At 40.5% G+C, this 15,124-nt stretch overlaps 2 protein-coding genes across 7 annotated transcripts in view; one reads left to right on the top strand and one right to left on the bottom strand.

The window, feature by feature from the left end:
- LOC133401275 (phosphatidylcholine translocator ABCB4-like) overlaps positions 1-2,450 on the top strand; it is a 28,537-nt gene extending 26,087 nt beyond the window's left edge. For both annotated transcript variants that reach the window (XM_061674037.1, XM_061674040.1), the window contains 2 exons: positions 146-292; positions 388-2,450. In XM_061674037.1, the coding sequence (XP_061530021.1) occupies positions 146-292; positions 388-594 (354 nt within the window). In that variant the 3' untranslated portion in view covers positions 595-2,450. The remainder of the gene's footprint in view (positions 1-145; positions 293-387) is intronic.
- Positions 1-15,124, bottom strand: part of LOC133401276 (acyl-CoA-binding domain-containing protein 7-like) — a 68,137-nt gene that overhangs the window by 49,756 nt on the left and 3,257 nt on the right. For 2 of the 5 annotated variants that reach the window (XR_009768396.1, XM_061674043.1), the window contains exons 1-17: positions 13,488-13,606; positions 12,857-12,986; positions 10,556-10,680; positions 10,289-10,470; positions 10,083-10,207; positions 9,278-9,386; positions 8,325-8,418; positions 6,983-7,108; positions 6,805-6,906; positions 6,650-6,733; positions 6,460-6,567; positions 5,032-5,162; positions 4,653-4,776; positions 4,499-4,577; positions 4,335-4,428; positions 4,133-4,252; positions 3,064-3,220 (exon numbers count right to left, since the gene is read on the bottom strand). Coding sequence is in view for 4 of the 5 variants with exons in the window: in XM_061674043.1 (XP_061530027.1) it covers positions 3,100-3,220; positions 4,133-4,252; positions 4,335-4,428; positions 4,499-4,577; positions 4,653-4,776; positions 5,032-5,162; positions 6,460-6,567; positions 6,650-6,733; positions 6,805-6,906; positions 6,983-7,108; positions 8,325-8,418; positions 9,278-9,386; positions 10,083-10,207; positions 10,289-10,470; positions 10,556-10,680; positions 12,857-12,971 (1,839 nt within the window). In the remaining variant the exon portion in view is untranslated. Of the gene's footprint in view, positions 1-7; positions 529-730; positions 3,221-4,132; positions 4,253-4,334; positions 4,429-4,498; positions 4,578-4,652; positions 4,777-5,031; positions 5,163-6,459; positions 6,568-6,649; positions 6,734-6,804; positions 6,907-6,982; positions 7,109-8,324; positions 8,419-9,277; positions 9,387-10,082; positions 10,208-10,288; positions 10,471-10,555; positions 10,681-12,856; positions 12,987-13,487; positions 13,607-15,124 lie in introns of those variants that run through there. The other 3 variants (XM_061674045.1, XM_061674044.1, XM_061674048.1) reach the window with 3 other exon arrangements.

The following is a 15,124-nucleotide window of genomic DNA, read 5'->3' on the forward strand; positions in this document are numbered from 1 at the left end:
TTAGCTAGTTTAGATAATCGTGTCATGAGATTTCTAATAATCAAGGGAACTATGATAAAGTTTTCAAATCTTTTAACTTTCAAGTAAAAAGGTTCAGAAAAAAATAATTACTTCATATTGCACGGACTGACGTTTACTCGAGCAGAAGTACGACACTCAGGCAGGCGATAAGGGGACCCAGCTGTCTGGTGGTCAAAAACAACGAATAGCAATAGCCCGAGCCATCCTTCGTAACCCCAAACTGTTGCTTCTGGATGAGGCCACGTCTGCACTCGACACTGAGAGTGAGAAGGTGGGCTTTTTCTTCTCATGTGGAATTGCTCCACATTTGGCTGTCTGATGTGCATCCACATTGACTTTTGTCCTCACAATTTGTGCTTGATCCAGGTGGTGCAAGAGGCGTTGGACAAAGCTAGGCAGGGCAGGACGTGTATTGTTATAGCCCACCGTCTGTCCACCATCCAAAACGCAGACCGCATCGCTGTCTTTCAGGGAGGGGTGGTGGTTGAACAAGGGACGCACCAGCAGCTGCTAGCCAAAAAGGGAGTCTATCACATGCTGGTCACTAAACAGTTGGGCTATGGGAGGAAATAATCGAGAGTAATTCAGTGACTGTACTATATGCTGACATCGGAGAGGGGATGTACTGGACTGTTCAGAAGTCAGTCACAGGACTGATATAAATGCATGTTTTTGGACAGTGGAACGAAGCCAAGGTATTCAGACAACTCATGATTTGATTAGTGCACAGGTTACTTCTATTATTGTTCACAAATCATCAGTTAAAAATAATGGCCTCAACTCAAATGAATCACTGGGTGTGTCATCCACCGCAGCGCAAATAAACACCTTTCCTTTTCCACCTAAGAAATGGATGCATGACTTCTACTCCCACGACGTGTCACAGTAAATTCACTTCATTCATTCATAACCACTTGTACAAATACATTTCCATAATGCTAATTTTGTAGATTGTATCAGTAAAATAATATACCACGGTACAATATCCAATCATACATATTCAATATACAGTACGAGTAATACACAATCTATTTCAAGTAGCATTATTTGTGGGGGGAAATGATATTACACATACTATTATTAAACTTGTATTTCATGTTGTGATAAAAGTGCATTTGTACAAATAAAGTCCTATTCTGTAATTCAGTAAATGCCTTACCTCTAATAAATGCCCGTTACTCTGTGCAGTTGAGTAAATGAAGGCCTCTGGGCACTATTCAAGGAAATTAGCTAAAATAAGACAACAGAGACCCCGGACTGTTGAATGGGAAAGAATTCCACCTACAAAGCTTCAACAATTAGTGTCCTCAGTTCCCAAACGTTTATTCAATGTTGTTAAAAGAAATGGTGAACAGTGTTAAACATGACCCCGTCCCAGCTTTTTTTGGAACGTATTGCAGCCATAAGTTAATGATTATTTGCTAAAAACAATCAAGTTTATCAGTTTGAACATTAAATATCTTGTCTTTGTAGTGTATTCAATTAAATATAGGATGAACATGATTTGCAAATCATTGTAGTCTGTTTTTATTCATGTTTAACACAACATCCCAACTTAATTGGAATTGGGGTTGTACAAGTGGGAATTGACAATGAAATGCTATATATTGAGTACTTAGTGTCATGTTGTATTGTTGATGATATATGAATACATGTTATGCATACATGGACAATTTTAGAAAAGATTGATCAGATGTGAGTTTTTACCCCGCGGAGCACGAGTGTTGGCTAATAAGTTATTGCAAGTCATCTCCATAGTAACACACGAAATCCTTTTGGCCAAATAACAAGCCAAGAGGGTGAATCACACCCTTAAGGACAGCAGTCCTTTATAAGTCAAAAACCTCTGCTTTTAGCGTTCTTTGCCGTCAGCCAGCATCTGAGGTACAACGGAAGGTCTTATTCTCCCATCTATCTTTGTGTAAGATGCAGGATGATTAGAGACAGCTCCTAAAAAGATTGCCAAAGATTTTTTTCTAGCTAAGATTAGATGAAGACAAATAGAGCAGTTATGCTATAGCCTCAGATACAAGAGCCCTTGGCCTCTCTCCTCATAACCCCTATCTAATAATACAATTTTGAAGAACAATCTCATCGGAGGAATGCTCGACTTGATCAATCGAACATTCCTATTTGGAATTAGATATTGCTATTTCTATTTGCATTTCATTTTAATGTCTTGGAATTTCACATTTTGGACTGTTTTCATTTACCATCGAAAGAGACTGAGAATGTTACCAACTTTTTCCTTGAACTGATGTTTTTGGACTTTTGGTTTTCATCTCAGAGGATCGGCTTGAAATATTTGAGCTCATTTATGAGTGAGTAGATGTTTCATATATAGCTCCTTTTTGTGAATTTTATTATTTTTAATTTAATTATTTGATGCTTTTCCCCTTGCCGAATACTATTCATTAAAGTGTATTTTTCTGATTATGGAAAAATGTCCCTGCCTTTTATTTTAAGAATAATAAGCGGCGTGTTATTCATGTTAGCAGACATAATAACATTTTATCGACACAGCTTATAAATATTGAAAGTTTTTTTTGGCTATAATTTAAATAACAACAGGTCCTGACTATTGTACCAAGACCATCTAATTATACTAGGTCATTCCAAATGCAACAAGTCTAAAGGGGGAGAGCAGCTTTAAAGAAGCGTGGTTAGAGTTTCATCCAACATCTGCCAAGGTTACTCTGTTGAAGTGCAGCCTAACGTAAGCGGGACCGACGCTTCACAAATGGCTGTGAGAACCTAGGTGAATCTCTGCCGACACCGGCTTAAGCAAGCTCCCGTCGCCGGTTACGGTCCACTGTGTAATACGCAGGGACAACGGGGAGCTTTTACCCCTTAAACGGAGAGCTGGTCAGGAATACCACCGTGCCTAAAGATGCATGGGAGCCTGGGGTAAGCGAGACTTGACACAAAAAACAACTTACACATAAAAATATTTATCATTCTCAATAGTTGCATTGATTGGTGCTGAGAGCAAACGCTCTACTGTGCATTCACATTGTGGAAAAATGAATCAATGGGAGGCACCTAATGGAAAGCTCCTCTGTCTCTTGGTGTGAATTTTTAAAGTTGAGATGTGGTCGCCAGGTGAAACATGTCATGCATTGAGTTGGAGAAGTTGTTGAACAACGTTGCAGCATCTGTCTGACGGGAAGATTTCCACGCTGTGATGGTGATCACGATCCTGCAAGGGAGGGGAGGGAAATATTGGCTTTTTCCACAGGTGCTGATAATACAGCGTATGTACTGTATTTACAATTAACTGGTACAATGATTGATTTGATTAATTGGAGCATGTACATTGGTTGTACATGATAAGAATTTGAATAATTGATGAGTTTTCCTTTGTAGCATGAATTCCTGCATGCATGCAGACTTTTTCAATGTTTAATGCACACTGGATCCCCAACACAGACTTGTGCCAGACTTGTGGCTACAGCAGCTGAAATAAGAATTTAACACGTCACTATTTTTCCTCACTAAATATACTTCCAAAGGTGCTATTTAATTGAAAATTTCACCAGATGTTGGGAACAATTCAAGTGATCCATACATACAAAGAAAGTAGAACAAATAAGCTCATCAATTAAGTTGTGTGGAAAAATGTGAAATGACATGGAAAAAGTATTGAATACATGAGGTGGCGGCAATCCCCAAACCCGTTGGTGGACACCAACGGTGAGGGATGCCGTCAAGCTGCCCAAGCGGAATGCAGCTTTGGTGGTCGCTGAAGCAAAAACTCAGGCGTGGGAGGATTTCGGTGAGGCCATGGAAAAAGAATTTCGGACGGCTCGAGGAAATTCTGGTCCACCATCTGGTGTCTCAGGAGGGGGAAGCAGTGCACCATCAACACTGTGTATAGTGGGGATGGGGCGCTGCTGACCTCGACTCGGGACGTTGTGAGTCGGTGGGGAGAATACTTCGAAGACCTCTTCAATTCCACCAACACGCCTTCCCATGAGGAAGCAGAGTCTCTGAGGCGGGCTCTCCTATCTCTGGGGTTGAGATCACCGAGGTGGTTAAAAAGCTCCTCGGTGACAAGGCCCTGGGGGTGGATGAGATTCCTTCGGTTTGGTGGCCAGTTCAGTAAGGATACCTGTCATCGTTGATGCGGTAGAAGAAGCCATAGCCATGATGAACCATAGGAGCAGCAGCCCCCATGACTGAAGTGTATCCCACCATACTGGATGATAGCACAAAGTTCCCGCCACCTCCACTGAGAGTACAAACACAACAAATCACTTATTTCTTCAAATGTGTTCAATTAAAACCAGAAGCTGCATCATATTTAACCTTACCTCTTTGCGTAGAGGGGATCTGTGTAAAGAGCTGGAGTGGGATGTCCCGCCTCCTTGGCAATGAGATAGAGTCCAAGAAGATGCCTGTCAAAACCTGGTGACAACATCACAGTTAATCGCTGAGAGAGGATTATACAGTTCAAGCCGATGAGTTACACACCAACCATTGCCCTCTTGGCCTTCTGTCATCAGCTTATTGTGTTTATTGAAGGCTTGAAGCATAGCTTTCCTCTTGTCATGAATCTGATGAGAAAATATTGATTTAGCAGGCCAACCTCACCAGTCACAATGCTTCTGTGTCAAGCTACTCAGCCTCACCTCACAGGTGGGGTCCATCATGGCTTTACACCAGCTGACTGCCTCGCTCGTGCAAGGCCGCATTGTCTCGGTCCTGCCGTGGTAGAACCTGCGGGTCATTGCTGTTTCATAGCAACTCCCTGCTCTGAGAGGTGAGAGCAAATAAATGTAATTATAATGAATTATTTTCTAAATGTAATTAAGTAATCTAGCAATTAATAATGTTTATTCCACTCAGTGTTGTATTCAATTAACTATTTGATGATATAAATGAATAAACATTGGCTAAAAATGAATACATTTTAACCGACCAATTTAGGAAAAACCGGTGGGCTGGATTAAAGAACCCAGCCATACTTTGCCCACCCCTGATAAAGGCACATTTTTAGTTGATAGGTACTTTTTGTGCATGCGGCAGTAGCTCAGTTGCATGGCCAGCTGAACAAAGGTATCAGGGTGTAGTTTCTTCTTTTTGATTTCTGATTTTCCAAACCCTGTGAAGGCGTGACACACAATCTGGAGGTCCTGTGCCTGGAAAACCAGAGACAGCACAGTCACAAAGGTGCAAATATTAACATGAGAGGTGTGACAAAATATCATCATCAAATCACAGTACTATAGGATACGCCAACATCCGACCTGACGTCCAAGTTGCACATACAATGACTTCTGTCATGTTTGATTTAAATATGAACCTTGATATTCTGATTTACAGCCAGTGAGTTTCTGGTATGTGCAATTATGGGTGGCCGGAAATGGCAACGATGCCTCAGCAACATAACCCCCACACACACACACAAAAAAAAAGATGCAAATGGTTTTCTATTTCGCGATTGCGATCTATAAGTCGTTGGGTGTATGGCGAATTTACAACCCCTTGTGAAGACATTAAGGGGTCTTCAAGAATGTTCCTAATTAACGTTGAGTGAGAGGTTATTGACCATTGCAAATTGTGATGTTTTCTACTTATTTCAGTTCTAATAAATTGACAATACATCAAGATAAAACTGAGCTGAATGTTAGAGAAGTTGTGAGGCCCCCCTTTCCTGGTCTGTACTCATACTGAAAATAAATATGCGAGCTTTTGACCTTCTAAAATCTACGGGAGGTGACTGCTCCCCCCTGAGCTCGCCTTCGGTCACCTGCGTTACTGTTGACAAGTCAAACGCTTCGCCTGCCACTGTTCCCGGTACAGGTTGCGCCAGGCCAGGGCACTAGGAACCAGAACCGAGAACCTGCCCGGGGCTCGCCCTCACAGCCCATCAGGTAAGCGAAAAAGGGATGCGTGAGATTGTCACCCAGAGTGCCCCTCAAGCAAGGGACGCCACTGCTTATAAAACGTTTGGGTCCCAGGAAAAACAACTTTTATTATTCGAGTCTTAAATTGTAAGTTTGGAAAACCCTGCTCTTATGTTACACATTCTGAAGTCCACAAACATTTGACTTACCATACGTGCAGCATATATTAATTATTGTGATTTACATTATTTCTGTTAAGTTGTTCGCTATATGTATAATGGACAAATTGTCATTAGACTGAAAAAGTGCAGATTTACATTTATTTATTTCAATTTGATCATGTATTCTCTAATACATCAGGAAATTCCCCATTCTTCAACTGCATGGTTATCATCATGTATTGGCTGACTATTGACATACTACTGCTGATAAAATAAATGAGGTTTTTGTACAAGTTACTCTCCAATTCCCAACTCTAACGACTATGTCATATAATTTACAACTTTAATATTATCTTCACCCACAAACCTTGTGAGGATAAAAGGTATAGACAATGGATAGATATTATCTTCATTTGTTACTGACTCACCGTCTCTATATATTGGCGTTTGGCGTGGCTGATGTCACTGAGGACCTTTTGGTCCACGGTAAAAACAAGCTCTTCAGGTAAAGGCATGGGTCTTACTCTGTCCGAGCCCTGAATGGACATTTAAAAAGAAACGTAAAATTGTTATCTTGTGTTTGGTGTATTTGCAAATCAAGAAAGATTCCACGTCTACCTTCCACTTGCCCTCTGTAGCTTTGAGTTGCTGGTCAACATACCAACACATGGACACCACGACCATCGCGTCATATGGTGCATGCTGCAAAACCGCGTCAAATGTTTACATTGTTTTTTTTATCTTCCCATATAAGCTTCTTAAACTTAACTCACATCACAATTGGCTCCAAAAGTACCGTCGGCGAACACGAGCGAGTTGTAGGATTTGTCTCCCCAGCGAATGGTGGGGTCTCCAGTAAGCACTTCCACTGCAAGCTGCATTCACAATTTATTTTTCAAGACTCAACTCATTAAATCAAATAAGACATGTTTTAGAAATGGGGTTCTTTACATTTGTGTAATTCTCTGCAGATGAGTAGGGTTTGGCATCATCCAGAGATATAAGGAAGAGGCTGCTCTGGATGGTCTCAAGGATGCTTTCATTGTGGGGATCAATGCGAATGAGATGATCCCTGGCCTACACAACCAATGGGAAACAATACAGTTGGGTAACATCTTCAGTTTCAAATCAATGATTAAAAATACACTCACTGGACATTTCATTAGGTACACGTGCACATCAAATGGAGTAGAAATTGAAAGGAGTAGAAATTTTAAACTAGTCTGTTATGCGGCTGTAAAAATCATGTCGTGCCATTCCAGTCCTATACTGTAGGTGGCGTTAAGACACGTTATTATGAATACCACTTAACTTTTAGGCAGGACAAGGCCCGCTGCAATAAGATAGGCTGCTGCATCCAGGCAGGACACATCTTTGGCTACGCATATGAAATGAGATGATATGTATCACATTTGTAAAAACAATCAAACTTGTTAGTTGGTTAGGGTAAGTTAGGTTATCTAAATGATTCCTCACGCTTCCTCTGACAACTGGGCAGTTGAAATGGGGAACCTAAGGCAGGGAAAGGGCTGACGCTCGAAAAGTAGCTCACCTCTCTCGTGGGCCCTCATTCGTGTAAGCTTAATCATGCAGTGCATTTTAGGGTTAAGATTCGGATTAGTGGAACTCCTAATAATTCCAGCACACTGAAATCACTCAAGTCAGACACTGTCTGGATGCAGTAGAACGTTTCCCACCTAACTACAGTAGCCAGTCATATTGCAGCAGGGGCAGCTGCAGCAGCCAATCATATTGCAGTGGGGCGTCTCCTGCCAAAACTCAAGCGGGATTCATAAGAACGCACAGGAAACACAAATCACAAAGTGGGTGTGAACTGCTCCATCTGCTGGACCTGATGTGTCACAGGCCCACTAGGCCCCAATGCAAGTGGACTGTAGCACTGAAAACTGATTATCAATTGCTTGGTTCAGTTCTGCACCTAAATTAACTGGGTTAGGTGGGTTTTTGTGTAATCCTGCATGAAGTAACCAACCTCTAAATGGTGATCAAACTATAACCAATCGCCTCTTGCTTTTTGCACTTGACATATATAATAATGTCAATGTAAAACACTGTCAGAGAGGTAATTTAATTTAAAAAAATAATAAGTTTATTATTGTGGGTGTAGTTTGTCTGTTTCTGATATTTGCCCCTATCAGCTAGTTTAATGAGGTCTGAAAATGTTGGAACAGTGTTAATCAAAACTGAGCACTCTTTTTGAAGGCAGGGTCTTTGCTAAAACTCTGGATCCCAGTATATCAAACAGATGTACCTAATGTTTAAGTCTCCAAACCTTTGCCCATCGAGTCCTTTCATCAGAGGTAAGAGCAGCAACTCCATCGCCAGCTGGCTGTCTCTCACAGCGGTCTTTCACATAGTTCAGCTGCCTGCACAGATGAATCCAAACAAGCAAACATTTTGACATCTGCTATTGTGCATCTGAAGTATTATTTTAAATTATATTCCACTGCTTCTTTATATCACACATAATAGCAGCATGCATGCTCAATGCATTTGAAGACTTACCAGGTTCAAGATATTTGGACTGTTTATGCGAGACGTTCACAGGCAAGATAAAGGACAGCTAAGCAATCATGTCATGGTATTGCTTTATATGATAGCGCTTTGCATTTATCAGTACCCAAGAAGTAGCTCTGTGTTTCAAAAAGCTTGGTGACCCTTGATAATGGCCCGGCAAGTGGTCAAGGATAGACACAGCAGCAGGTAAACTTTCAATCGCTTTATTGAACAAACGATAAAAAAACAAATGCATAATAACAACATTTCTACATTTGTGAAGCTCACTTGCTACCCGGGGCCAGATTTATTTTGATGCCCCTCCAAATCCAATCAGGGTTGGGGCACCTCTTCACAACTGGCAGCCCCAAAACCAGGTCTGAATGTCAAACCATCCCCCATCCACCACCTTTGGACGCTACTGCATACAAGAGGTATCGGTGGGCACAACTCACGCTTAGCGACTCAACATGCATAGTTAACAGCCAGCCAACTCTACTCATCAGGCCAGGCGCCACCTTTTAAAGCCATGGACACTACACCAAGTCACAGTAGAATGTGAAGACGGCAACCCCTGCAGCTCACATGCACGTTGTTGTGTGTAATAATGCAAAATCCATTATATTCTGATTACTCAATTAAAATAGATTACAAGAGATTGTGCTTAAACTTGGCATTTATGGTGTAATGCCATTTAAAGTGTAAACTCTTAGTGAGAGTACCCGTTACCTGAGGAGTTCCGGTGGTGTGAGCATTTCCCCATCACAAAGCGCATCAAACGTGAAGATCCGTCCGTGACACATCACCACCAGGTGTGACGGGCAGGGGCCCTCTCGCTCTGTGACACAAACATCATCAAACCTGATCATTTCCATCCATTTTCTGTACCGCTCTTCTTCACTAGGGTCGTGGGCATGCTGGAGTCGATCTTCGGGCGAAAGGCGGGGTACACCCTTAACTGGTCGCCAGCCAATCGCAAGGCACACACAAACAAACATTCGCACTCACATTCGCACCTATGGGCAATTTAGAGCCTTCAATCAAACTACCACGCATGTTTTTGGGATGTGGGAGGAAACCGAAGCACCCGAAGAAAACGGGCACGAGCAGAACATGCAAACTCCACACAGCCTCAGGCCGCGATTTGCACCCCAGTCCTCAGAACTGTGAGGCAGATGTGCTAACCAGTCGTCGTCCACCGTGCCGCCCCTGATCATTTCCATTCATCCATTTTCTATATCAGTTTATCTTTGTTAGGGACGTGGGTGAACTGGAGCCTATCCCAGCTGAATTTAGGCCAGAGACGGGATACACCCTGGACTGGTCACCAGCCAGTTGAAGAAACTAATAGACAAAAAAACTGAACCTGAGGCAAACCTGAACAAACAAAAGGAGAACGTGCAAACTCAACATAGGGTAGGCCCAGATTTGAAACTCTAACCTCAGAATTGTTAAGCAGATGTGCTAACTTCTACCTCATCGTGCTTTAGCTTAGAACTTAAGTTACCTAACTTAAATTACAGATGTACTGTACCGGTCTTGAAATAGTTGTAGATGGTGTCCTTCTTAACTCCGGGTACTTTGCAAGTGCAGAAGAGCCTTCTAAACTGGTCCATATCCAACACCATCTTACCAGCTTTCTGAGGGACCATCTTCTCCCTAAAACCACACACAGCCCCAACAACAACATTTAGCATAATGTTGTAAATTGACTTGTTTGCATGTGTACTTGTATCCTACTTGTAAATGAGGTTCCAATACTGTAGCGTGTGCCAGATGTTAAAGCTGGCCCTCTCCAGTTGACTTCCTTCTCCTGGGGGCCAGCAGTGCTCCAAATAGGGAGCCAGGCCACCAAAGTTCACATGAAGCTGAGAGGGGATGCGCACCTCCAGGTACGCAGTGTCTAACCACCATTCTTCCAGCTAGGGTTATTCAAATTATTTTAAGTTCACCAGTAACCAGTTAGTTTCACAGCATGAATAAATCATCGATGAAACTAAATCAAACCCAGTTCCTCCTGGTCTTGGCTCTCTGGAGTAGTTTCTGGTGCAGCTCTTTGCCAAGACCCTGTTGAAACGTCCGCACAATATCCACCGTCGTTTGAAACTCCTCGTCAGTTGAAAATGGACGAACTGATGGCAAACAAAGGCAAATTCAGAGGGAGAAAGTGCATGCAGATTTGACATAAAGCTTACATTAACACATAATATTAACATACATCCTCAACAAAACTATGTTTAAATTATTCTGAACACTAAATAGTCAGAACTGCACAATCTACAGGGGGTCTTCGTCAGTTCCACTCCTACTATGACATAATCTGAAAGTCAGACTGCACCGTAGTCTTATCACTAACCTAAACTAATGCAGCAGTAAAGTCTTAATTACAGTTTATATTTGTATGAAAAAAAAAATGCTTGTAGACCATAAATATACAACGGTAAGTAAGGCAGTAGCTAAACGTGCCTTTTTGTGCCATGTGAGGACATAGTCTTATGCCACTGCGCAAACTATTTCATTTCCCTGCCTTTCGTATCCTCAAAATCTCATAGGTAAATGTTTTGTATATTTATGAAAAACACTTCTATGCCATAGATTCAGGGTGTTTGAAGCTAATTTACACAATTTTAAACATGAATATCTAAGTAGCTAAGTGTTCTAGACTGGTGTTTCCCCAACTTTTTTGTTTTGTTTTAAATTGCATGGCACTCCCCCAAAAATAACAATTGACAACAATCTAATTAATTCTGAAATAATGACAAATGTGTGAAATCTGGACTTGTTCAGCTGAATACAAAGCTAATAGACTCGCAGGAGTTGAAGAAAGACACCCAGAGATCGCTCTCTTTTCCATTTAGTTTTTATAGCAGTCATGTTTGAAAAGCCCAGCTCACATAGTTGAGGAAAATAGGAGCAGAGTCAAGAAATTATGTCAAGAACATTACCGCAGGACAGTTATTGCATTATATTATGTAATAGGATTTTTAAAAAAAAATAATCTGCCTACTGTTCAACTGCACAACATAATCACTACTCTATTATTCAAATCCTTAATAAATTATGGCTTCAATATTTAAGTAAGTGTATTTATGACATCAACCTTGCAATGGCTGACACAGTTGCAGCCTGAATCAAAGTATATGAGATTTCGACGTGGCATCGTAAAAAAATATCTGTCTGTATGGATTGTTTAGCCTTTACTGATTCTGTTTTCAAACACAGTTAAGAAACCAAGTCTATTAAATCAAATTAACCAAAAGTCAAAATTAAAACTCAGCACTCTATTTTACAAACAAACAAATAACATTACTGATTGATTAGCTTGGATATTTCATGCCTGGACAATAGTTTAGGTTTCCATTTTGTATAATATATTTATTTTACAAATTTCTTCTCTTGCATGCCTTTTTTGTATTTCATGTATCCACTATTGCTGCTGAAACAATATAAATGTCCCCATTGTGGGACTAATAAAGGTTATCTTCGGTTATAAATATTTATTATATCAATATACTTTTAACGTTATAGGCCCGTTCTCAGGTGACGTAAGCGGTGACGTACAAATTAATTTCCAGTTTAAGACGGTGTACTGTGTTGCCGTGTCTTATTTTCTCTCCAGAAACTGTTTTGCTGTTCAAAGCTGGTTATTCACCGCTGTAACGCGGTTCAAGCCAGACCTATGTGACAAGTGTACTGTATCACTAAATCACTTATTTTAGTGTTTTGCGACCACTTGTCATATTCCAACACACAAAATGACTTTTCATTGCTATTGTCTTTCTTCCCCTAAAAAGAATAAAAGAAAAAGGTAAAACATTGAAGTCACATGAATCTATGTTTAACATTAAACTGTGTTAGTTTTTATAATTCTTGATCAAATTTTAGATTATTAGATTCCCACTTTTTGCAACACCCTGTATAAAACAATCAAATGAAAAACATTAAGCATAACAGTGACTGAGCAAGCTGTGTGTTCATGCCACGACATAGTCTTACTACACCCAACGTTCGTAGCCTCGAAATGTCGGGTTTGTAATTTATTTTTAAATAAATAAATAACAAAAACTAACAATATTAAGTTGTGATTGTAGTTTTCAGTGTTGTATAACTGCACTGCAGCATGCAATATTTGTTTGCTTTTTGTGCTACAAGAGAGGACCATAATATTAGATTATCCTTGTAAATGCAGTTTTTTTTTTTGTAATGGAACTCATTAGATTGCATTGTAGTGATGGAGGACACAGAAACACAAGCAAGAAATTGTAAGTAATGTGATTTCTTTGTCCTTGAGTTAAAGCAGAGCGCCACCTGCATCCAGGTATTTGGAGAGGCTGCCCTCTAGTGTGGGGACAGGCAGAGCAGGCAGGCTGCTTTGGTACTGAAAGGTCCTCTCATGCTGTGGCTCTAGCAAATGGCTTGCCATTTTTTCCTATTGTGTCTGTAAAACACGCACACACATACACAGTACTTTAGCTCAGTGAGTCACACTGAAAGAAAAGACAGACGGGTAGGTAAATCACTTATACGTACCAACAACATGACATTATTTATATATATATATATATATATATATATATATATATACACATATACACACACACACACACACACACACACACACTTTTTAAAATTAATATTTATGTGAAGATAGTGGATACAAAAACAACAACACAATGAATTGCGTTATTAACCATGTTAGGGACCAGCAATATGTTTTAAAGCTGCGTCAATTGTATAATCACTTACCAATTTAAAAACAACAACAACAACAAAAAACCGACACGTAGACATTAACAGTGCATTTGCATGATATTCAAAGTGTAGTAGTTGAGGTCTATCTCGATAGCTTGCTCTGTTTGACTTCGACTTAACTTGTTCACATGATTTGCAAATGTATCTCCCACGTTGGTTCGTATGTAGGACGTAAAGGTCAGCTCACCTTCAGGACGTTCGTCGACAGGCTCCTCGTAAGCCAAAACTCAAACGTTTGGATGAGTGTTTTTTGTAGTCCCGCTGTTCACCTTTAACCCAGTGCCCCTCGGGCAGCCCGGAAGGTAAGAGGCCACCGCGCATGCGCAGCTCAGTGGCATTCGCCCTACATTCACAAGAGTGAGGGCGGTCCCCACCGGTCACATGGGGCAATTTTGCGTGTTCCGGTTATTCTTTTAATACAATTAACTATTAATCATTTACTAGGCATGTGCGGGAAGAAGACTTGAAGACACATTCAAAAACTATGGTTATATTTTCTCATCAAATCAATCCAATTCTCTCAGACTTACGTAGAGTTAAGATGTGACCAATATTATCCGAATACAATCATAAGATAAATACAGTAATACGTTCGTCCGACAGTGGAGGTGTGAAAGGAGAACAAAGCTAAGAGTACATTTTGAACAAGAGTGGCATACTAAAAATAATGCATGTATGCTACTACAACCCCAATTCCAATGAAGTTGGGACGTTGTGTTAAACATAAATAAAAACAGAATACAATGATTTGCAAATCATGTTCAACCTATATTTAATGAAATACGCTACAAAGACAAGATATTTAATGTTCAAACTCATAAACTTTATTCTTTTTAAAGTACATATATTTTTAAATGGTATTTTCTTGAGTTTTTATTACACAATACGTTTTTTAAATCACAATCTCACACTTGACAAATACACCAAATTAAAAAAATAAAACTAATACTGAAACTAATAAAACACTAAACTAAAATGGTGTTTTTGAGAAAATAAAAACTAACAAACCTGCTCTTAATAAAGAAAACTCAAAACGAAATAAAAACTAACACTAAACTAAACCAAAAACCTTTAATGGAAAATCCCAAACTACAATAAGCTAAAATCTTAAATATGCTCTGGACTGGCTGCTCTGGACATCATCATCCAAAGCACACCAAATCATCTCATCCAAAACATAGTGGGTACGCAAAGTATCCAGACCCCCTTAAATTTTTCACTCTTTTTTTATATTGCATTCATTTGCCAAAAAATATTTTTCTTTTTGTCCCCCTCATAATGTACACACAGCAGCCATAAGTATTCAGACCCTTTGCTCAGTATTTAGTAGAAGCACCCTTTTGAGCTAATACAGCCATGAGTCTTTCTGGGAATGATCCAACACATTTTTCACACCTGGATCAGGTGCCGGATGATAGCTGCGATAGGCTCCGGCACGGCCGCGACCTTAGTGAGGAGAAGCGGCTCAGAAAATGGATGGATTTGGCGATCATCTGCCATTCCTCCTTGCAGATCCTCTCCAGTTCTGTTAGGTTGGATGTGAACGTTGGTGGACAGCCATCTTCAGGTCTCTCCAGAGATGCTCAATTGGGTTTAAGTCAGGGCTCTGGCTGGGTCATTCAAGAACAGTCACGGAGTTGTTCTGAAGCCACTCCTTCGTTATTTTAGTTGTGTGCTTAGGGCAGGGGTGGCCAACCCGCGGCTCGCGAGCCTCATGCGGCTCTTTAACTAGTTTCATGCGGCTCTTCAGGAGTTGTCACATGACATGCGTCAAAAATGAACTGAGAGTTCGCGTGTGTGAGACAGTGCACACAATGTTAACTG

This window comes from Phycodurus eques, chromosome 4 (assembly GCF_024500275.1).
Source record: "Phycodurus eques isolate BA_2022a chromosome 4, UOR_Pequ_1.1, whole genome shotgun sequence".
NCBI lineage: Eukaryota > Metazoa > Chordata > Actinopteri > Syngnathiformes > Syngnathidae > Phycodurus > Phycodurus eques.